We start from the raw sequence: 24,847 nt of genomic DNA on the forward strand, positions 1-24,847 counted from the left end.
TTTACTGGTAAGAGTTTGTTCAAAGTTAAATAAATTTTAAATATTAACAAGTCTTTATCTTTACAGAATAAAACTATACAATAACAGCCTCATGCAAAGCATTCTGGGAACCAGAAATCATTATCAACCTTTTTTCTGTTTTTTGCTTCAGATTTTGTTTCCCAGAATGTTTTGCTTGGTGCTGTTTTTTTAGTTTTACTCTGTAAAGACAAAGACTTGTAAATGTTTAATGTTCATTTAACTTTGAACAAAATGTTGCCAGTAAAAAACATAAATTTAAATCTACGGTAAGTTACCGGCAACCCAGCTGCAATTTCTACGGAATTTTTTTACAGTGAAGGCATAAATGAATATGCTAAAAACTTTCATCCGATAAGTCCTTTTTAAGCACATTAACCGGAATCAACAGAAGCAGGATTCATTTCTAAATAAATAATAAGGCGAATAATATCTATAATATAATATCTGTGTTATGATTGGTCAGGTCGCCTTACCCAGGGAATTTAACAGGTATGAGAATTTTCGGGTGAATTATCCCTTTAAAATCTAAATCTTTTTATTCTATCCATTACACCGAAAAATGCTGGGTTATAAACACTTTCTGGGTTCACTTCAACCCAGTTGCTGGGCTTGTCCCTTTTTGTTAATTTTGTGATGTGCATGGACTTTGCATGGCAAATCATAATAATGTCAGACTGAGCTCTAACAAGCTCTATTGGTTTCAAACTTCAAGACAAATAAACATGTTTCATCAGTCAGTGCTTTTCACTTTAATGTTTAAAATTAATTGATTAATATTACTAATAATTTGTCTATAAAACAAAACTTTGGTTTAGTGTCATTGAAGGGGTACTTGAACCTTACTGGTAGGGCCGTGGGGGTACTGATAGGGCTAAAAAGGTTGGGAACCACTGATATATGTGATGATCTATATGTTTATTAGACTTATTGTTATAAACTTTCTTTTATCCATTTGTTTTATTTATCCCTGAGTGTGTGTTTGAAAGTGCTCTATAAAACAAATAAACATGAATCTTGACGATCATGAATCTTGAAGATTACATATTGGGTTATGGAGAAATAAACAGACCTACAGTACAGTTTTAAACATGTTTCTGAATAACCGTGTATCCTGAACCCTCAATATTGAAAACACCCCAGACACTCAAGGGTTACATGTACATGTACACAGAATTAATTATTGACCTGAATTCTTATTTAAACATTATTTTATTTTTACTTTAACAAGTAAATCAAAGTTACAAAGGTTCAGGGTAACCTGAGAGGACTTTGGATTTTGCTTTCATGCAGAGAGCACAAAACTCATCTCAGATCATCTTGCCTTATTTCAGTTACTTTAGGTTTAGTTTTACACTTTGCAAATGCAGTTATATTTTGAAGAGCAGTGGGCATCATTTAATGTCTGCCTCAACGTTATATGGCCACAGTCTTCTCCCTCCTCTCCCAGTCCGTGTTCTTTCCAGTCATCCGGCTGTCCTACATCCCAACGACTGCAAATAGATCATGAAAACATATTTTACTACACAGACTGGCATCTCATTAACAGAAACAAAACTATAATGTTCATAAAACTAACATCAATAATAAACCATATATGCACATTTAAAAAGACAATTATAATATAGCGCCATCTTCAGGCCAATGTTTACCAAACGTGGTATAAGATGTGAGAGACACTTAATCACATTATCCTAAAGGTAGGGCCCTATGAAATCCATTATTTTTTCCCAAATTCTGTTTTATTAATCTTAAATTCTGTGTTTTCCGTTTAAATTTTTTCTGGAATCAGATTTTATCAAAAGAATGTCTTATTAACAGAAAACATTAAAAGAATACAATTTAGTGACCTATGCCCTTACTTTTTATCCGTGTAAGGAGTGTCATCAGTCCATCTCCACTGCCCTGTGGTCTGATCCGTCAGACCAATCCAGTGAGGGACTGTTCCGGTTGTACGTGTCAAAAATCCCTAGAGAGAGAAAAAACTATGAGAGAGAAACACACATAAAAACAATAAAGGGTGTGTGTGTTTGTGTGTGTGTGTGCGTGTGTGTGCGTGCGTGCGTGTTTTTCTTACCCATTCCTCGTCGCTCCCGTCGAATTTCAGTAGCGATGCTCCCTGTTTTTTACAGTAATCTCGCGCCTCCATCCAGTTGAGTGTGATACTGGAGAACAGATAACAGCTGCTTCCATACTGGATCATGCTCATTTTCTAACTAATAATCAAACATTTCTGTTTAAATTCCCACCCCGGCCTGACACATACCTGAAGATGATTTGGTGTTAATCTGGACCTTCAGTTCATTCAGTCTGCTTATGAGTTTCTCGTCTGAAAACAAAACTGAATTATCAGCTCTTTTCAAACTACTAACAAATATTCAAAATCTATTATTGTTTTTGAACATGTTTGTATCATGTAAACAGCATTTGTCAGAGAAATGACCTAACCATCTTGTCCATTAATCGTGAAGGCACACTGTAAAAAAATGTTGCTGTAGTTATGCAGCTGTTTGCTAGTAAGTTACTGTAGCTTTATATTGATGTTATTTACTTGCAACAGTTTGTTCAAAGTTAAATTAACATTAAACATTAACAAGTCTTAATATTTACAGAATAAAACTATATAAAATAACAGACCCATAACAAAGCATTCTGGGAACCAGAAATCCTCACCAACCTTTAGTTTTCTTCATTCAGATTTCATTTTGGTTCCCATAATGCTTTGCGTTCAGTTTCAGTTTTATTCTGTAAAGATAAAGACTTGTTAATGTTTAATGTTCATTTAATTTTGAACAAACTGTTGCAAGTAAATAACATCAATATAAATCTACAGTAAGTTACTGGCAAACAGCTGACAGTAATTCTGTCATTTCTAAAGAAAATTTTTGCAGTGCAATAAAGTGTCTTTTAATAATGATTTTGTGCATATTAGGTCAGACTTGCATTTGGACTTAGATTATAGAGATATTATTATATAGTGGGCAATTGTCTTCAATAAGTCTTGAGAGTCCAATGGAGGATTTGGCTTTCTGAGCCCCTGTATGTGGCCATCTCTTAAACAATTAGTTGTTACAAGGTTGTTTTTAATCAATAAATCGGCCTATAATCAGTGTAGCACATTTATGTCTTAGTTTGGTTTGTAAATTATAAAGTAAAAGAGTAAACTCTTGCCTAGTCTTCTCAGATCTTGTTTGGATGTGAGTGAACTCAATGAGGATCCAAGATTGTTCATCAACTTTTCAATATCAGACAACCTCTTTTCTGGACTTCCTTAAAAATACAAATTAGTTGTTTTTTTTTTATTAATAAAGCATTTCACACAGCTTATTGAGTTTTTAACAAGAGAAATGCTTGTTTTTTAAGTTATATTTTGCAATGTAAAAAAAACTAAATCTTTCACATGATCTTAATCAACATAATTAATCTTAATACATCACTAACTGTTCTCATAATAATGTAAATCGTCTTTGGGTAAAAATTGTTTTTAAATTAATCTTTTATTCAAAATTGTTTAAAAACATTCTGAAAAGAAAGATCTAAAGCATTGGTCACCAATCCAAGTCCTGGAGGGCCGGTGTCTCTGCAGAGTTTTGCTCCAACCCTAATCAAACACACCTGAAGTACCTTAATTTGCTGCTTCAGGTGTGTTTTATTAGGGTTGGAGCTAAACTCTGCAGAGACACCGGCCCTCCAGGACCAGGATTGGTGACCACTAATCTAAAGATACGAACCATTGGTCACTGGATCACTGGATTTGTTCAAATATAAATTCAGACTGGACACTGAATTCTCCACCTTAGTAACCTTCTTAACCAGGTCATCACCTGACAAAATAATGTACAATTTGTAAATGCTTAATTAATTGTACTACAAGTTTTGAGTAATTGAAGATGTTTACTATTTTTTTAGACTCTATATGTTTTATATTAAGCAGATATATATATTGCGTGATCCACTTACACATGACAAATAATATTGCCATGGAAATCACCATGCCAACCGTTCCCAGAAGCATAAGGATACCCATCCACCTGCCACATGGACCATCTATAGAGAATAGCATAACATCAGATAATTCATTTTATTTATGCAAAAAATTATATTTCTTATTTGCATTTTATCACTAGCATATAAAGTAACATGACAAGTAATTATTAAAAAGTTGACAATTGCAAATTAAATAATAGCGAAAAATTATAGCTTCAAGATAAGAAATGACCAGGGACGTCGTTAGGCCTATTTTAGGGGGGCTGAAGCTACCCCAAAATGTTCCTAAGCCCCCCTAAATGACAGGGCTCTCAAGTGTCATGCATTGAGCGTGACAGTCACTCATTTCGGTCTTTTGTCACGCACTCCCGCCACACATTGTATTTCTCACGCAGAAAAACTATTTATAATATATTTAATATATGCCGCAGCCAAGGCCGCCTTAATGCACGGGCTTACCTGGGCTGAAGCCCAGGGGCCTCCCAAGTTCAAGGGCCTCCCAAGTTTGCGTTCATGATGAGCTGAAAAGGTCATATTGTTTTGTAACTTGTCAGGTTTTCTGTCAATCACTCAAATTGCATGTTTCATGGCTGCTGATTGGTCCGTTGTAACTTAATGTGAAATAAAATGTTAGACGTAACATATTTTTTATTCCGCGTAATGTAATTAAGTGCGCTTTGTCAACTTGACATTCCTGCACGTTAGACTGAGTGTGACAGAGAAATGGGAAATAATCCACCAACAAATGAAAGAGTAATTTCTGAAATTTCATAATAAGCATTATTACGGTGCAGGTCTCTCTCTTTCGTGCGCGCGCTCGCTCGTTCGCTCTCTCTGTGCTCCTGCAGTGCAGCTGTCTGAGTCTCTGGCATGCAGAAGTCTCTCCAAACGTGCGCAAGAAACTGTGCCGCTAAATTAAGAAAGGCGTTCCCGCACATAATGCTGTTAGTTGTTATAAAGTTTAAGTTTAATCGCATTTATATCAGTGACGCGTGCGCAGCTGGAGCGATGTAGTTTGACGCGACGTTAGCTCACAGTACACACATCTGTTGGTTTAAAAAAACGAGAAAGAGACGCAACGGTAAAGGTGCAAGTCTAAGAAAGTAAAGAGCGACAAGACCATCTCAAATGATCATCCCCTGATAGCACCATTATAATCTCATTATCTAAAGATCTTATATACAGGTATGTTCCCTGTCTGTCTTGTGCATATTCATACTTGGTCGTTTCACATGCTTATGTATGCATAAATACTAAATACAATGCATACTATATCTTCAATAGCCTACAAAATAAATAAATGATTAAAAAACAAGATTCTGTCTATAAAGACTTATCTTTTGTTATCATTAATGCATTTTCACTTTAAAACTAACTTTAACTTATTGGGCCCTATCTTGCACCCAGCGCAATTGACTTTGTCAGTGACGCATGTATCATTCGTATTTTGCACCGGCGCACAGCGGGTTTTTCCCTCCACAGACGCACGTCGGCAAACTAGGGAATGAACTTGCGCTCCCTGGGCGGTTCAGCGCAAAAAAGGAGGCGTGCTCCGGCGCAAACCATCTCTTATGCTATTTTGCAGTTTCAAAAAACAATTGCGCTACTAACCAAAAAAAAACTAGTCGACAGCCAGTGGCGCATTGCGCGTAGTTCATTATGCTATTTTAAGGGCGCATGCTTCACCATAATGTATTGCGTGCACAACGCGCATTGCTTATCTAATCTTCACAGATGCAACAGTTATTTTTGCAAATCAAAAATTGTTACAATAAAAAATATTAATACATAAGATAAGGGAAATCATTAAATCATAAATTGTTACAATAAAAAATATAAGATAAGGGAAATCATTAAATCATAAATTGTTACAATAAAAAATATTAATACATGAGATAAGGGAAATCATTGTGGTGAGCATTGTGGTGATAGTTTTTATTTATTTTGTGTGGCAGCGTTAAATAATTATCATGCAAATAACGATTAAAATATTTTCATAAGTTTGTTGTGTGGCTGTATTACGTTTATTTTATCTAAATAATAATTCAAATGTTTTCATAAGAAACCTTCATGTATGTGAACTTGATTTGTAAGTGTACTTTGGGGTTGGACCTTGCTTGCGTTTCTTGTGTCCGATTTCAAAGCCCCCAAACCCTTTCAGCGGTGAGGGTGGACACAGCGATGTCCTTCTGTGTGCCCGGCGTGCCCAATTTATGCTGGCAAGCTTGGGATCCCCCCGTCTCCTGACATCATTGTAGTGCTTGGCGCAGCTGATGAGACAATTGCGGCTATTTCCTCTCACGCCTGTTCAACCGACGCTGATTTGGGCAGGTTTCTCCCATCCTCATACAAAACAACTTCTCTGTCTTTGACTGCTCTTACAAGAACGTGGGTCTCCTCGGCTGTGAACCGCTCCTGGCGTGCGCCTGTCAAATCCGTCATAATAATAGCAACCCGCCATTGAACTTGCGCCCTTGCGTTTAAAGGGAATGTTGGATAGCGTTCTGATTGGTTTATTTGACGTTACGCCCAAACCACACCTATGAATAATAAACCTACTTCAGACCAACCCCTTATTGATTTGCGCCCGGCGCAAGACTTATTTCTCCGCCGGGAAAATAGCAACAGCGCCCAAGATCCGCCCACAAAGTCACTTGCGCTTCGCGCTTCGAACTTGCGTTTCAGATCGTTAAAATAGGGCCCATTATATTTTTAAAATTGTGGTGAGCATTTAGTTAGTGAGTGGCAATTTTCTGCAAATTTGTATATTCCAAAAACTATATAAATATAAAGCTTATAAACATATATACTTTTACACATTTTGGTTTTATTATCACCACATGTTGCTGTGTGTGGTTGTTAAATAAAGTGTCTTGTGTTTATGCTCAAGTGGGCTCAGTGATATGTTAATAACAATATTATGGTGTTTTCTGGCTCAAAGAGGGAAAACTCACTGTTGTATGTCTCGAAAGAAACTAATGCATTTTGATATGTAGATTACCTAGATATTACACTTAAAAAAAAAAAATAGACCATAAATCGAGGGGAAGGGGGGCCTACAAAACCTCTTAGCCCCGGGGCCTCACATTAGGTTAAGGCGGCCCTGGCCGCAGCGCACAAAAGTTATCTGGTCGCGCCGCTCTCACTATGGAAACCGGCAGGAATCAAGCGCGTATCCCCTAGAGCCTGCCACTTATCAGCCAATCCAAAAAAAAGAAATAGGCTACACAATAGCCAATCAGAAAATAGCACTATTGTATCTGGGTAAGATTTAACGCAACAACCAATGAAAGGCGGCATGCTGCGTCAAGTTTCGTCTCCTCCCCTGATCTGAGTCAGCAGCATGGATTTAGCGCGTTTATCAATCCGCAGGGGGCCGAGCAGAGCGAACATCAGTAGTACAAGGTGTGTGCAGGGCGGACTGGCCATGTTGACCTGGCGGCTGTTCTGACCCGCCGTGCAGTCATCTCAGGTTGACATGTGAAAGAGAGAGAGAGACAGACGCAGCGAGATGCTGCAAAATCAATCACAGAAATATTCTCCAGGAAGGGAGCAGGTCAGTCACCAGTAAAAGCACGCGTCTGTATATTGCTTATTAACGTAACAGGTTTTAAAGTCATGTGCTGGCGTGATGCATTGCATTATGTACAGTTGTTGTACTGAACGCATCAGGCAGATCATTTCATGCAGCGAAACACCAGGTGATTGTGAAGTGTATCCTTTTATAAAACTAGTTTTTTTTTGTGGAAAAACTGGATCAAACGTGCAAATTGAGCTTTTAATGGACATTTCACCTTATATTTGCAGTAAAATAACTTTTTTAAAATCTAATAATATAATTAAATTATAGCTTATTAAATATGTTTGTTTCATTTCATTTAAAATATTAATATTTTACCATTGGAACTCCTTCCTTTTAAAAAGTGTAAGGCACCTGTGTATTTGTCTTTGGTATGGTAGTATAATGTGTATTCCTAGTAAGTTTTTGAGGGTTCAACATGGTATTTTTAATATTAGCTTGGCTTGGTTTACCTATCTTAACATTTTAAACAATACTAAAACGTATCAACAAGTAAAGTAAAATAAAACAACAAGTAAAAGAAAAACGTTTTGATTAAACTATATCAGAAAGTAGTAAGTACCCATCCAGATAGTTTTATCCATTGTGGTAGCCCTTGCTTATAAAAAGGTTGGAGACCCCTGACCTACAGTATAGACATAGGGGCTGTTTCCCAAACAGGGCTTAAGTCTTGTTCAAGACTAAAATGCCTGTTTGAGTTTTAGTTCTTAACTAAAAGTAGCTTGCACTAACATATCTTAAAATACATCAGTCACGTTGTTTTGTCTCAAGATGCACACCTGTACTATTTTTGTGCTTGTAAAAACTACATAAACATCCTATATAACTAAGGCCTTGTCCTGGCTTAATCTAAACCCTGTCCTGAAAACCAAATCATACTGCATCTTGACAACTCAGTATTAAGGTAGATCACTTGTTGGTCAGTCCCCTTTTCAAAATTTTAGATCTGTATAATTTCCAGATTAACACAGTGGCTATCAACTAATAATATTAACCTATAAGATTAGCAAATCCGGTTTATGTTTACATTTATGTGAACACACACATTTATCTTATTTTCTGGTTAAAAGTTTATTTTGTCAAAAAAATCCTTAGCTAAGGTTTCTATGTGAGCATAGAAATGCAAACAGTAAAATGATGTGTTTGTACTGGAAATGTGTACGTGTATTTACACAGTGAATAATGAATCAGGAAGTCTTCATTGTAAAAAAATCTCCATTCCCAAATGAAAATTAGTCCCATTTATGACACACAGGGAATACAATGGAATAGTGGATTGCAATAAGGTTAGTAGTGTACAACCTAATAGTTAAATAATATTTGGGGTGGTGGGGCGGGGGGTATTTGGAGGGGTGTCACTCTTGCCTGTCTTCAAAACTTGAGAGCCCTGGTCAATAGCTTACCTGGTAAAGTATGCAGTGATGCCAATTTTTTTCTATTTCTTGTACTGCTTTTTCTCATTTGTTTAACTTACCAACTTTTTAGCTGTCTGACCTCTGTTTATGGACATTTTGGATGTTTCATGTGACCAATTTGCAGATAGCATTTAAGTCATTGCTTATAGAATAACTAATCAGGAGCAAAGTCTGGCCTAAATTCCCCCATGCAGCTTTGATGTGTCTAAAAGCTAACAGTAACTTTTATTTAACAGAGTAGAAATGGAAGAGGAGGATATGTCTGTCATGTTTTACTTGTTAACATCTTGGTTTCTTGACTGGTTGTTGACATAATTGTAGCTCAGATGTGAGTGTAAAAATTTTGCAAACACAAGTTACAAATACTCTGTGGGCTGAGCCCCCCATGTCTTCCAATCCTAGTGACGTCCCTGGAAATGACCCTTTACTTCTGTAATATTTTGGAAACAGCACATTTATTTGACACAACAGGTATCTGACAAAACAGGTATCTTGAGCAGAATCATATTAAAACTTCTGTCAAATCATGTATTACATGGTTAAAGTTTATATTACAAAATATTGCCTTAAAGGGGAATCGAACCCGGATCGCCCGTGTCCTAGGTCCATGATGCCACCATGCCGCCACAATGTCACGTGATATTGTCTCTCTCTCTAAACTAGCCTCCAGTAAAATTCACGGAAAAAATATTGATCAGGCGCCAGACAGGACTTATATATGCAAGCATTATAACATTACTTACTAGTACAAAAGCATTAGGGCCAAGTCAGCATCGGTCAGAAACCCCTCCTCCTTCTTTAGTTCAAGCCAGCGAGTGAAAGCTGGCCCAATATAATTGATCCTCATCCTACTTTTTATTCTGTCACTTCCGTTTTCTCTTTCTGGTCTCCTCCGACAAATCCTTGGGTTTCTTTTTCTAAGTTGCTGCTTCGGCCATGCAAAAACATCAGGAAAATAAATAGTTGGGCTCTCACTCCGAATTTGAGGAAGTGGAGAAAGTGACGTATGCCGTGAAGCAGATTTTTGTAGTTTTTTGTTTTGTGCTCGGGTTACTACCCGAAACCCCAAGTTTAAAAGTACGAGTAAAAGCGATACAGACCCCTTCAGGCTACGGTAGACATGTCATTTAACCTATTTTAAGTGGATGTACCATCACAAGAGTCTTGAAAATATGTTATGAAGGTTGAAAAACTACAAAGTGTCACTTTAAGCACTTTTGGATCAACTACAGTTGTGTTAAATTTGTGCTCTAAATAAAAGTTGAATTGACTTGACAACCATTACTGATCACCATTTGCCATTCCTAAAGTCCGATTACTGATTGAGAGGTTAATATATGCAATTTAAAATTCTCAACCGGATACTTGACCCCTGTTTTGTATCAATCTATCCTCATGGACCCCCTGCCAAACCTTTCTATGTGTTTTTATGTGTTTTGGCTGCTCGTTTACACAACAGTGGCATTTTAGGGTGCTAAAAACGCAAACTAGACATTACACATTCATGCAAGATTAATTGAGTCCGACAAAAATTTTACATTTTTCAAATATTTGACAACTTAACTTACACTGAAAAAAAGATTAATTGAATTTAATCAATTTTTTTAAGGTAAGTGGTTGCAATCAAGATTAATTAAAATAAAATATAAAACTTTTGTTTAAATGTAGCTTAAATAAATTGATTGCAACCACTTACCTTAAAAAAATTGATTAAATTCAATGAATCATTTTTTTTCAGTGTACAGTTGGATTTTAATTGTTTTCAGATTCACAATAAATGGTAAATGGACTGCATTTATATATATTTCTCCAGATTTGTGTAAATTCTGTTTCTGTCAAACCCCTTAGCTACACTGAAAAAAATGATTCATTGAATTTAATGAATTTTTTTAAGGTAAGCGGTTGCAATCAATTTATTTAAGCTACATTTAAACAAAAAAGATTAATAACGTAAAATAAAATATAAAACTTTTGTTTAAATGTAGCTTAAATAAATTGATTGCAACCACTTACCTTAAAAAAATTGATTAAATTCAATGAATCATTTTTTTCAGTGAAGGAAGAGTGTTGACAGTCATGTATGTGTGTGTATGACTGCCAGTTCTGTTACAAACGGTTAACACGGTTACTCTGGTAAGAGAGTTTAACAGTAACAGGATTGACACAGATTATTTCGGACAACAGGAAATCTGGATTTTCCGCTAGACACTTTTTACAGAAAATATATTGGGTAACACTTTACTTAAAGGGGTGGGATAAGACTAACATGACACCTTTATACCGATTTTGGTAACACTTTACAATAAGGTTCATTAGTTAATATTAGTTAATGTATTAACTAACATGAACAAACCATGAGCAATACATTTGTTACAGTATTTATTAATCTTTGTTAACGTTAGTTAATATAAATAAAGCTTTATTTGCTTGTTCATGTTAGTTCACAGTGCCTTAACTAACATTAACAAAATTTTAATAAAAGTATTAGTTATTGTTGAAATTAACATTAACAAAGATGAATAAATGCTGTATAAGTGCAGTTGATTATTAGTTCACATTAATTAATGTAGTTAACTAATGTTAACTAATGAACCTTATTGTAAAGTGTTACCGAGATTTTATACATGTTTATAAAAAACTGTCATTAAGTGTCATTCGCTCAGTTCTATAATTTTTAATGCAAAGATGACGTTGTTTGAGATGTCTTAGTTATGACAACTTGACATAAACCAATACATCATAACTAATGAGAACTTGACATTACCAAGACAACATAGCTTGACATAGCAGATTAGTTATCAAACTTAAGAAACTACCTAGCTTTATGGGTTAACATTACATTAAACTTGTCATGTGGTTGGTTTTGGCTGTCATGGCCATTATAATTGTGTCATGAATATTTTTCTGACCTTTTTTTACCAGTGGTACAAATTAAATTTGTCATTAAGTGTTAATAATTTGTCAAATAATTATAAATACCTTAACAAAATGCAACAGACATGTCAAAAGATTATATTTAACTTTACGTATGTGCACATAAAAAACTGACAACTAACAGAACTTGTCCTTCCTCACACAGAGGGTTCTGAAATTTTCTGACATAGAAGAAAAAACTAACAAAACATTTAATTAATTGAATTAATTAATTAATTAATTTAATGTAATTAACTGTTTTTGCAGTGATATGGACCTAACGCTGCATGGCTTAATCCACCATTGTACTGTTTTCATTTAATTTCAGGTGAATCAGTCTCCAAATGCAATAAAATATAATTTTATTAATTTTATTAATTTTTATTATTATTATTATTATTATTATTATTATTATTATTATTGGATGATTTTATTTCTCTAACACTTCATGAATATTCATGACGCTGTTATACAACAAACTGTGACAGAGTATTAACACTTAATGACAAGTTAAATTTGTATCCCTGTAGTTGAGGTGAAGAAAAATATTTATGATGCTGTTAAAAATATTTGACGGAATATTAACACTTAATGACATTTTAATCCCTGGTAAAATATGGTCAGAAAAATATTCATGACATAATTATAATGGCCTCATGACAGCCAATGTCATAACCAACCACATGACAGTTTAATGTAATGTTAACCCATAAAGCGAGGTAGTTTGTTAAGTTTGATAATTAATCTGTCAAGTTATGTTGTAATGTTAAGTTGTCATGACAAAGACATCTCAAACAATGTCATCTTTGTATTTAAAAATACATAATTGAGCAAATGACACTTAATGACAGTTGTCATAAACGTGCATAAACATCATGTCATGATTATGAAAGTATCATGTTAGCCTTATGCACACACCTTTAATTAAAGTGGTTATGTATAAATATATGGTTTTGGCCTGTGACATCATCATTCTGACCCATTACAAGAAAGGTATTAAAATAATTACAAATAAACCTTTTTATAAAGCAGAAAAAATATTGACTATAGACACCAAATGTACCTGTAACTGTATAATAATTAATCATATGACCCATTTAATAGGAGGTGTGGCAACCTTAATTGTGACGAGCTTACAAAATTTACAAAGTTAGGGTAGTGAAAGTAATTCATATGATATGTAAAATGAACAGAAACCATTTTCTAAGCAAGATTACATACAGGGTTATAGAGAAATAAAGAGAACCATTCAGCAATTTAACTTTAAATGAAGATATTATAAACATGAAGGTCTATAATTTAAGTATTGCTGCATCGTGAATCCTTAATATCAAGACTATAAATCCCTTCAGGGCTTAATAGTTAAACCACATATAGCTATATCACAGTTAATATCAATTAATATTTATATTTTCATTTGAATCTTTTTGTGAGTTATTCATTAATTGTTAATCTTAATTTTAGCATTTACTTATATATATTTTTAATCAAAGTTGAAAGTAACATTAGTTAATGCACCATGAACGAACATGAATAACTGTACTGACATAAGCAAGAAATAATAATATGTTATAATATGTAAATTAATAATATGAACACTGAACAAGCAACTGTCAAACTCGTGTACAATTCGAACAGGATGCCTGTAATCATAGTGAAAGATGTCAATTTAATGACTGTAACTTTATCAACAAAGCATTATTTTACAACGGAGACAGCGCTGAGGCATTTTTTCATGATTCGCATTTTTCACATTCGCCGTTGCATGTTGACATCTATAAAACACATGTGAAATATAACGTAGCGCAACTATTGTAAAGGGAGATATGAAGCAGTTTGCCGACTTCTCCATTGAGTTTACATAAACATTGACAAAGAGTGAGTATGTGACAAAGACAACTAGTTGTCCTGCATGATTCACTTTACACCCAAGGCTTCTCTGTAAATGCAGTGACCGCAGTTATTCCTTCTCTTACCTGTGAGTTAACGTGACCTGAGACTTTACTTACAGCACATGATATTTGTTGTGTCTGTGCAATTTCTGTCAAGGCAAACAAACCTGCACAAATTTTGTCAATCCGACTGAATTTAATCCGATTGCAGGTTATGACAGTACAGTTTACATGTACCCTAAACATTGCAATCTGATTAAAATGTTTGTTTACATGTAGGGGTGAGCAGGGCACAAACTAACACAGGTTGAATTGTAACCTGACTACACTGTAAAAAAATAATTCAGTGGCTTTATAAATATCACTAAAATAAATTTTTAAAATAACTTAATAAAATCTCTTTATGTCACTAAGTTGATTTTTTGAGTTAGACAAACCAAAATAAATGACTATAAAATAAACATATATTTGTGTGTAAAATTTAAAGATATTATTTAGTTGTATACATCAAATAAAATAAGTATTTAACTAACAGATTATTTCTAATAGATATCCTTAATATTTGTTGTAAATTTGAATCAATATATTTGAGAATGTCACACTTATATATTTTAGCTTTCAAAACTATTATAATTGCTCATTTCAAGTTAACATAGGTATTTAACATCAACAAAAAAAATAGTAAATTTCATGCATAACTTTAACTATGATTTACTCAATATTTTTGGTGAAACATTATTACATTGTATTATTTGAGTAAATGTAGGCAAAAAAATTTAATAAATCAGATGTAAATTTAAAAATCACAAAGCCAACGGTTTTTTTAATCAGCAGCAGAAGAAACAGCGCCTCTTGCAGGAAGACAAACAACCTCAAAACTCCTCAAAAATCCTGGTAAGTGTTGAGTTTATTCATATTTACACTTGTTTTTAATGAAATATTTGATGTGTCCTTGCGTAAACAACTTAAGGTGTATTTATCTGAATACTTTCAGAGCCATACCGTAAACTGGGTACAATAACAGCTTTTTTTTTCATTATTGCATAATGTGGTTGTGTAGACAAACACGTATAAATCTGTAGTGGCTGATAGTCAGGCGATCCGAAATCCGGTCCTCAGTTTCGCTCCACCCGGACTTATTTGAAGCAGAATAACACAACAGAGCTTCACAGAGCTCACACGCTTATATACATTTATATTAATTTTCTCTTGACTCCATATTTCTATGCTTTATTTTCCTTTTTTGTGTTAAGGGTCTCGCACACCGGTGGGGATGCACTGCGTCTCGTGTAGACAACTCACAGTTTCTGACACCACACGCACCGGACGTTCGCATTAAATAGCGCGAGTTTAGTCAGACAAAGTTTACTTCCAGATATAAAATATGCATTCGTAGCCTTTGTAAATCGTTACAGATTTGAGACAAAAGCGTTATTTTAATGTTAATCTAAGTGGCGCTCTGTGGCAGCGTCCAGAGTCACAGCGGACAGCCGTTTAAATAAAGTTATCTTTGTTGCAGTTTTTTTTTTATTATATTTACAAAGCAATTACAAACAAAATAGGTACGATATAACTTCTTGCTATAAATCTAACATTTGTATCTTATACAATACATATATAAAGGGTAGAAGAACATGGGGTAAAGAAATGTGTTATGTTAGGACGTAATTTGAAAAAACGGCATTTATGTATAAAAAATTTACTTATCAGGATGATGTTGTTAATGCCAAAGTCATTGATATCATTGTGAAAAATTCCAAATTTTATATCATTAATTGTTAGATTCATTATCTGAATTCCTTTGGACATAAGTAATTGTATAAGGTCCAGCCAAAACCTCTGTACGATATCACATCCACCGAACAGATGATCTAAATCTTCTGGTTCCTTTTCACAAAAGCTACAGTTTCCTTTCACAAAATAGCTACCAATGATACTGGAAGAGCTTTCACAATCCGATTAAACAACTTTTGAGTACAACTGATTTGAAATTTGTTACAGAATTCAACATGTTGTAACATATTTCCTTCCATATCCATAAAGTGACCAATTGCCCAGACACCTTTAGAAAACCATACTTGGATAAACAGAGATTTTCTATTTACTAAAATATACCTTTTATTCCAAATAGGCGTATTATGTGGTGTGAAATTATGTTTGATTATTAGCTTCCAATACATAAGGACCTGTTGGTGGAAATCTGAAAGCTTTATAGGAAGTTTCTTAAAGGGAAATTCCGCCTTGAAATGATCCTAGGGTTATAACAAACGTGTACCGAGTTCGACCGTTCACTGGAGTTTGTTTTCATGCTAGTCTAACGTGACCAGTGTTATTGCTAAACGCAAATTAGCATGTTATGGTAGCCTTCGGGGCATCAGTGCATTAAAAACGAAATCGCTATGTCTATACTACTAATAATGCTCAAAATAACCCCACACTTACACTGTAGCACAATGAGGGTCTCTATATGTAAACCGAAGCATTGAGAACTTTGCAAGTGTACAGGCAGTTTATTAAAAAGAAACATTTACCGTTCACGTCTGGATCACATATCCATGCGGGCGCCATCTTGGGAAAACTGAACTCTCGCGTGAAAGCACAACACCTGTTCAGGGCAACAACGTTTCACGCGAGAGTTTAGTTTTCCCAAGATGGCGCCCGCATGGATATGTGATCCAGACGTGAACGGTAAATGTTTCTTTTTAATAAACTGCCTGTACACTTGCAAAGTTCTCAATGCTTCGGTTTACATATAGAGACCCTCATTGTGCTACAGTGTAAGTGTGGGGTTATTTTGAGCATTATTAGTAGTATAGACATAGCGATTTCGTTTTTAATGCACTGATGCCCCGAAGGCTACCATAACATGCTAATTTGCGTTTAGCAATAACACTGGTCACGTTAGACTAGCATGAAAACAAACTCCAGTGAACGGTCGAACTCGGTACACGTTTGTTATTAACCCTAGGATCATTTCAAGGCGGAATTTCCCTTTAAAGTCAAAATCACACTTTAGAAAAAAATTAATGCCACCTACTTTTTCAAAAATCCAATTAGGAATATAATACCACAATGAATTTTGATTTTGTATATAGCTTTTCAACCATCTAATTTTCAGCATACCATTCATGCAATCAAAATCTATTGCATTACCACCTCCATCCTCGTAATTTTTTAATTAAATCCTGTTTAGATATATAATGACATTTATTTCGCCAAATGAAATCAAAAATTAACTTGTTGATATTTTTAATTATTTGGGGTGCTGCTGGAAGAGAGTAAGCTGGATATATTAATCTAGATAAACTGTCCATTTTAGTCAACAATATTCTACCAAAAATTGAAATATCTCTTTGTAGCCACCTATTCAGATGAGATTTACAATTCGCAACATTGTCTACAAAGTTTCGTTTTTCAGATATCTTTTTATCCTATAGTATTTGACTTCTTTTTTAACCTTAATATTGTACAGTCTTGTTCAAAATAATAGCAGTACAAATGTGACTAACCAGAATAATCAAGGTTTTTGGTATATTTTTTGTTGCTACGTGGCAAACAAGTTACCAGTAGGTTCAGTAGATTCTCAGAAAACAAACAAGACCCAGCATTCATGATATGCACGCTCTTAAGGCTGTGCAATTGGGCAATTAGTTGAAAGGGGTGTGTTCAAAAAAATAGCAGTGTGGCATTCAATCACTGAGGTCATCAATTTTGTGAAGAAACAGGTGTGAATCAGGTGGCCCCTATTTAAGGATGAAGCCAACACTTGTTGAACATGCATTTGATAGCTGAGGAAAATTGGGTCGTTCTAGACATTGTTCAGAAGAACAGCGTACTTTGATTAAAAAGTTGATTGGAGAGGGGAAAACCTATAAAGAGGTGCAAAAATGATAGGCTGTTCAGCTAAAATGATCTCCAATGCCTTAAAATGGAGAGCAAAACCAGAGAGACGTGGAAGAAAACGGAAGACAACCATCAAAATGGATAGAAGAATAACCAGAATGGCAAAGGCTCAGCCAATGATCACCTCCAGGATGATCAAAGACAGTCTGGAGTTACCTGTAAGTACTGTGACAGTTAGAAGACGTCTGTGTGAAGCTAATCTATTTTCAAGAATCCCCCGCAAAGTCCCTCTGTTAAAAAAAAGGCATGTGCAGAAGAGGTTACAATTTGCCAAAAAACACATTAACTGGCCTAAAGAGAAAAGGAGGAACATTTTGTGGACTGATGAGAGTAAAATTGTTCTTTTTGGGTTCAAGGGCCACAGGCAGTTTGTGAGACGACCCCCAAACTCTGAATTCAAGCCACAGTACACAGTGAAGACAGTGAAGCATGGAGGTGCAAGCATCATGATATGGGCATGTTTCTCCGGCTATGGTGTTGGGCCTATTTATCGCATACCAGGGATCATGGATCAGTTTGCATATGTTGAAATACTTGAAGAGGTCATGTTGCCCTATGCTGAAGAGGACATGCCCTTGAAATGGTTGTTTCAACAAGACAATGACCCAAAACACACTAGTAAACGGGCAAAGTCTTGGTTCCAAACCAACAAAATTAATGTTATGGAGTGGCCAGCCCAATCTCCAGACCTTAATCCAATTGAGAACTTGTGGGGTGATGTCAAAAATGCTGTTTCTGAAGCAAAACCAAGAAATGTGAATGAATTGTGGAATGTTGTTAAAGAATCATGGAGTGGAATAACAGCTGAGAGGTGCCACAAGTTGGTTGACTCCATGCCACACAGATGTCAAGCAGTTTTAAAAAACTGTGGTCATACAACTAAATATTAGTTTAGTGATTCACAGGATTGCTAAATCCCAGAAAAAAAAATGTTTGTACAAAATAGTTTTGAGTTTGTACAGTCAAAGGTAGACACTGCTGTTTTTTTGAACACACCCCTTTCAGCTAGTTGCCCAATTGCACAGCCTTGGGAGCGTGCATATCATGAATGCTGGGTATTGTTTGTTTTCTGAGAATCTACTGAACCTACTGGTAACTTGTTTGCCACGTAGCAATAGAGAATATACTGGGAGCCTTGATTGTTCTGGTTGGTCACATTGTGCTGCTATTATTTTGAACAAGACTGTATAATGATTGCATGGATTGATCTTTTAAGGGTAATAACTCACATTTGTTTAAGTTTAATTGGAGACCAGATGCTTTTGCAAAAATATTAATAGCATGTAATGCTATGGGGATTTGGAACTCGTTTTTAAGAAACAAAGTTGTATCGTCAGCCAACTGACTTATAATTATTTGTTTGCCCTTTACATTCAATCCTTCTAATATACTATTTTTAATAAAAATAGATAGAATTTCTGCAACCATTATAAATAACAAGGGCGAGCTTCCACAAACTTGCCTTATTCCTCTACCAATATTAAATCTTTTGCAAGTCCCGTGACCCAAGGAAAAACAACTATTTATATCAGAATAGAGCATATGTAGCCTGGGTGCCAGCCCATCTTAGCCCCGCCCACAAGATTTTGTAAACGGGAAGATGGGTCTGGGGTTTCTCCGTTGAGGAGCTACTATTTTAGGACAAATGCTGGTCGAACCAATCAAATTGTCAGGGCGGGCTTTATACGATGATGGACAGATAATCAACAGTAACGTAATGAACCACGTCACCAAAGAGCGCGTGTGTTGAATGGCTGCCGCTGTAGAGTTCAGATGTGTGGATTCTGACATTGAGTCTGTACTAAAAGATATCGACAGAGCATTGATTTTAAAAGAGGAACAGAGAAACGCGAGCAGGGCATTTGTTGATGTCCTATTCGGCAAAAGTTGGTCGCAACTGAAATGGCTAACGTTATTACGGCGATGCAACTCAGTGTGCACGACGAGATGGATATAATTAGCAGTCGTTGCCAGCTTCTTTTCGGAAGCCCGGAATCGTGGTTGCTGAATAAATGGAGGGACATGCTAGGCTCCAATATTTTCAAGCAAACGTAATGGGTATTGTCGTGGATGAAGTTCACCTAACGTACAAATGGTAAGAGATAGTCTTACTCTATGACTTAGTAAATACTTCATGTTGTGATATAAACGAAATGTTGTAAACATAATAGGTGTTGATGTACATTCGCTAACTCGGTATAATCACAATGTTAGTGTCATTGTAGCGAAATAACTACCAGTTCGGTCAGGCTGCAAAGACGTAATTTCAACATACGTTACACACTCGGTTGCTCTGATTGGTCGTAGGTCTATCCAATTGAGTGCAGAGGCATTTTTCGGTTGAGACACGCCTCATACTTATAGCTCAATGGAGCGGTATCAGACTCAAATTCTGACTAGAATTGAGTATGGCAACGTCAGGCTAGAGCATATGTATAGTGTCTATAAATTTGTCACCAAAACCAAAATAATGAAGTGTTTTTAAAATAAATTCATGTTCCACCGAGTCAAAGGCTTTATAAAAATCAAGGAAGAGAATAAAACCATCATCATCAATTAGATCACTGTAATCTAATAAATCCTTAACCAGTCTGATGTTATTATGAATGACTCTTCCTTTTATAAAGCCTGACTGTGTATCACTTATTATGTCTGCAATCCCTTTTTTAAGTCTAGCAGCAATGGATCCTGAAAACAATTTATAATCTGTGTTTAATAATGTAATTGGTCTTAGATTGTCTAATTGTCGTTTGTCTTTCCCTGGCTTTGGAATCAGGATAATTACACCCTGTTTCATGCTAGTCATCAATTCTTTCTTAATTATACATTCTTTTAGCGCTTCAAATAATATGTTTCTTAAATATTCCCAAAAATACTTATAAAAGTTAACTGTACGGCCATCTGATCCTGGCGATTTATTTAAATCCATTTTTTTAAGGACTGCATCTAGTTCCTCAGTCTTAAGTTCAGCGTCACATATCTTTTTAAAGGATAAATCAATCTGGGGGATCATTGGACAAAGATTTTGAAAGAGATTACTACAATCTACTTTCGAAAACTGAGAAGAATATAATTTGGAGTAAAACATGTAGACTTCATTTTCTATGACTTTGGAGTCTTGCTTTTCCTCATCATTTATCAAAAGGCTAGAGATGAATTTTTTTTTGTCGGCTTTTTTCTAGATTAAAGAAGTAAGAGGAGTTCTTTTCACCGGACTCAATCCACTTTGCTCTCGATCTCACAAATGCTCCCTGTGCTTTGTCAATATAATGTTGATCTAACTTGTTCTGCAAATCTATTAGTTTACTTCTTTCATCAGGTGTTAAATTGGTGTTGCTACAGCATGTATGTATTTCTTGTAATAATTTTCTTTCCACCACTTTATTTCTTTTGGCTAGTAATTTACTAAATTAAATACTTACTCCTCTAATTCTGAATTAAATGAATTCAAATTTGTTACTATGACCAATAATCGAGTCATCATTTTGAATTTCAGAAATTGTTTCTCAAATTTTATAGCCATATTCTTCATTTTGTAATAATTTGGCATTAAATTTCCAAAAGCCTTTCCTATATGTTAATTTATTTGTAGGTTCTAATTAGGGCTGTCAAAAGATTAATCGCGATTAATCGCATCCAAAATAAAAGTTTGTGTTTACATAACATATGTGTGTTTACTGTGTGTAAATATTATGTATATATAAATACACACACATTCATGTATATATTTATGAAATATTTGCATTTATATACTGTATATACATTTATATAATTTATATAATATAGAAATATAAATATTCTATATATAAATATTACCATTTTTTCTTAAATATATATATTATTCTGTGTGTTTTTATATATACATAATATTTACACACAGTACACACACATATGTTATGTAAACACAAACTTTTATTTTGGATGCGATTAATCGCGATTAATTTTTTGACAGCCCTAGTTCTAATACTAGTTCTATGAAGCAGTGATCTGATAAAGGTGCATTTGACATAGATATCTTTGTAACATGAGTCATTATACTGTTAGTACCCAGCCAATAATCAATTCTCGATTTACAGCTTCCATTTGGTCTAATCCATGAAAAACCTGTTATTCCTGGATACGTTTTTCTCCAAATGTCATTAACATTTTTTTCTGCCATAAAGTTATTAATTAAACTATTATATTGAGGCTTTCTTACTCTAGCTGGCCACCTATCTAGCCACTCATCTGGAGTCTGTAAGATATCGACCTTTAAGTTCAGAAATCACCTTTGTTATATCTTCTAACATTGATTTGTTATGATTATCATTGTTATATCCATATACGTTAATCAGAATTAAGAAAGAACCTTCAATTTTCACCACAGCTGTCAACCAATGTCCTTCTGAGTCCGTCCGATGTGTGATAATTTCTCCCGGAAAGTTATTAAAACAAATCGCTACTCCTCCGGATCTTGAAGAGCCATGGCTAAACAGGATTTTTCTGCCCCATTGATTCAACCAGAACGATGCATCAGCTTCTGAGGAATGAGTTTCTTGTAAAAAAACAAACAATGAGATTTTTGCCCTTTACAAAATAAAAACAATGCCTTTATTTTAACAAGTTCTTTCAAGCCCCTAACATTTAAAGAACCAAAAGAAATTTTAACATTAAGCATGAACTATAAATATAAGGAAAACACGAGATAAGAGGGGAAAAAAATATGATACTTATTTACGTTACTAGAACAGAAAATGCTACATGTTAGAGCTCTCGAACCGTTCATTAAATCTCCACCTTCAAAAAATTAGCAGCAAACAAAACTATAGACCGTTATCCTCAAAACGACATTCATCAAATAAATCTTACAGTCTCCGGTAACGTGTCCGCTTTTAGTCCCAAATTGTGCCATCCTGATAAAATCTGCCCGAAATTATATCATCCCGAAGAGGATTGTAAGCCGTTGTCCTCAACTCGACGTCCTTATCTTTGTTGCAGGTGCTGGTGGTCCACCTGTCTGGGTTCAAGAGGTGTTGATTCTGCATGCTGTGAATTTGAGAGACCTCTCAGAGTTTATTCAGCTGATTGTTTTTGTAACATGTACAATGTTTGCCTTTTTCAATAAAATAACGTATACAAATTGCTTTGTTTATCATTGATAATTGATGATTCAGTATGAAATAAATTTATAACATTAAGTAAATAAAAATAATTTATTTTAGTTTAATAATATTCACAAAATTTTCAGCTACATCTAAGTAACATTTTTAATGATATCAACTCAATTTTTTAGTAGACTTCACTGGGATTTTTTATTGATTTGCTTTTATATTTTTGATTCCATCTACTCAATTTAATTTGTGATAGGAAATTAATGTAATTACTGAAATCTAATCGATTTCATAGCTTTTAAATTTACTCAATTTTTTTAAGTGTAAAAATGCTTCACCAAAAATATTGAGTAGATAATAGTTATAGTTTTTACAGTTTACTTTACATATTTATACAATGCAGAGCAATCTGGGCTTTTGGTCTTTTTCTCTTACTGTCAAAAGATCTCCTGTGAATTTGTGAAAAGTTTTGATGTGTTTTGGTTAAGATTTTGAACAAAGAGTGTTTTGGAGGCATGACAGTAAATTTCTTCATCTTAAGTTTTTTTTTCTGAGTTTGGTGTGTAAGTCATCTTATATTATTTTAATCAACGTCTTGTTACCTAAATCATAACAGCATTTTGAAACATGTCAGCAACTCCTAGTAACTGATAGTTGGGATCGAAAAAAATTTTAGACAGCGAGGTTAGTTAACAGTGTTACAATTAAACCTCAGGTATACAATGATAATTAAATGAAAACAATGTACAGTTCGATGTTCAAAATAGTGTTCAAAATAATAGCGGTGTACTAATAAACTTATGCTATTACAGCAACATTACACAATTTTGAAAAATGGGATCAGGAAGATTGTGACCTTTAATTCCTGTTCTGCTGTAGTAAGTTTATTTTGATTGCATTTTTATTTTTAGTTATTTTTCAGACACTTTGTGTTTATTTCTTATGAGGAATTTTCAGTTTTTGAAAGATATGTTCATGTAAGAATTAATTTTAAATATGTGTTATGTGTATTAATATGAACTGCCAACTTGCAAAATATTTAAATAATCACAACGTGTGAAAATGATTTCATGAACAAACAAAAAATGTATAAGAATTAAATGTCAAACCCCTAAAACAAGCAATTCTTTCAAGGCAAAGGGCACTGTTGAAACGCTTCCTGGTCATGGCAGAAAAAAGATGCTAACTGCGACTGCTGTGCGCTATCTGAAGCGTAGAGTGGAAAAAAGTCCCCGTGTGACTGCTGAGGAACTGAGAAAAGATTTGTCAGATGTGGGTACTGAAGTTTCTGCTCAGACAATACGGCGCACCCTGCGTACTGAAGGCCTCCATGCCAGAACTCCCAGGCGCACCCCCTTGCTGTCTCCAAAGAATAAGAAGAGTCGACTGCAGTATGCCAAAAGTCATGTGGACAAACCACAGAAGTTTTGGGATAGTGTTCTGTGGAAAATTAGAACTGTTTGGGCCCATGGATCAACGCTATGTTTGGACCAGGAGATATTGGATGACAATGTGTTGCAGTCCGTCACAAACCTGAGGCTTGGGAGACGTTGGACCTTTCAACAGGACAATGATCCCAAGCATACCTCCAAATCCACTAGAGCATGGTTGCAGAAAAAAGGCTGGAACATTTTGAAGTGGCCATCGCAGTCACCAGACTTAAATCCGATTGAGTACCTCTGGTGGGACTTAAAGAAAGCAGTTGCAGTGCGCAAGCCTAAGAATGTGACTGAACTGGAGGCTTTTGCCCATGATGAATGGGCGAAGATACCCGTAGATCGCTGCAAGACACTTGTGTCAAGCTTTGCTTCACGTTTAAAAGCTGTTTTAACTGTAAAAGGATGTTGTACTAAGTACTAAGATTGAATGTCACTTGGGGGTTGAATAAAACTGATAATGATGTGAGCACAGAAAAGACATTTGTGGTTATTTCATTATAAATGTTATGTTATATTTGTCTGACCTACACATGCCTCTTTGATCTAATTGTAAGCAGGATGACTGAATGATCAAAATCAATGTCAAACCGGCCAAAACAATCAATTTCAG

At 34.9% G+C, this 24,847-nt stretch overlaps 1 protein-coding gene across 1 annotated transcript in view; it reads right to left on the bottom strand.

Annotated features, from left to right (window-relative positions):
• Positions 1-524: 524 nt before the first annotated feature.
• The window catches only part of asgr1c.2 (asialoglycoprotein receptor 1c, tandem duplicate 2), a 45,178-nt gene continuing 20,855 nt past the window's right edge, over positions 525-24,847 (bottom strand). The window contains exons 2-8 of the mRNA XM_073860807.1: positions 3,979-4,065; positions 3,750-3,842; positions 3,190-3,288; positions 2,268-2,347; positions 2,096-2,212; positions 1,881-1,987; positions 525-1,511 (exon numbers count right to left, since the gene is read on the bottom strand). Of these exons, the coding sequence (XP_073716908.1) occupies positions 1,370-1,511; positions 1,881-1,987; positions 2,096-2,212; positions 2,268-2,347; positions 3,190-3,288; positions 3,750-3,842; positions 3,979-4,065 (725 nt within the window). The 3' untranslated portion in view covers positions 525-1,369. The remainder of the gene's footprint in view (positions 1,512-1,880; positions 1,988-2,095; positions 2,213-2,267; positions 2,348-3,189; positions 3,289-3,749; positions 3,843-3,978; positions 4,066-24,847) is intronic.

This window comes from Misgurnus anguillicaudatus, chromosome 22 (genome assembly GCF_027580225.2).
Source record: "Misgurnus anguillicaudatus chromosome 22, ASM2758022v2, whole genome shotgun sequence".
Taxonomy (NCBI): domain Eukaryota; kingdom Metazoa; phylum Chordata; class Actinopteri; order Cypriniformes; family Cobitidae; genus Misgurnus; species Misgurnus anguillicaudatus.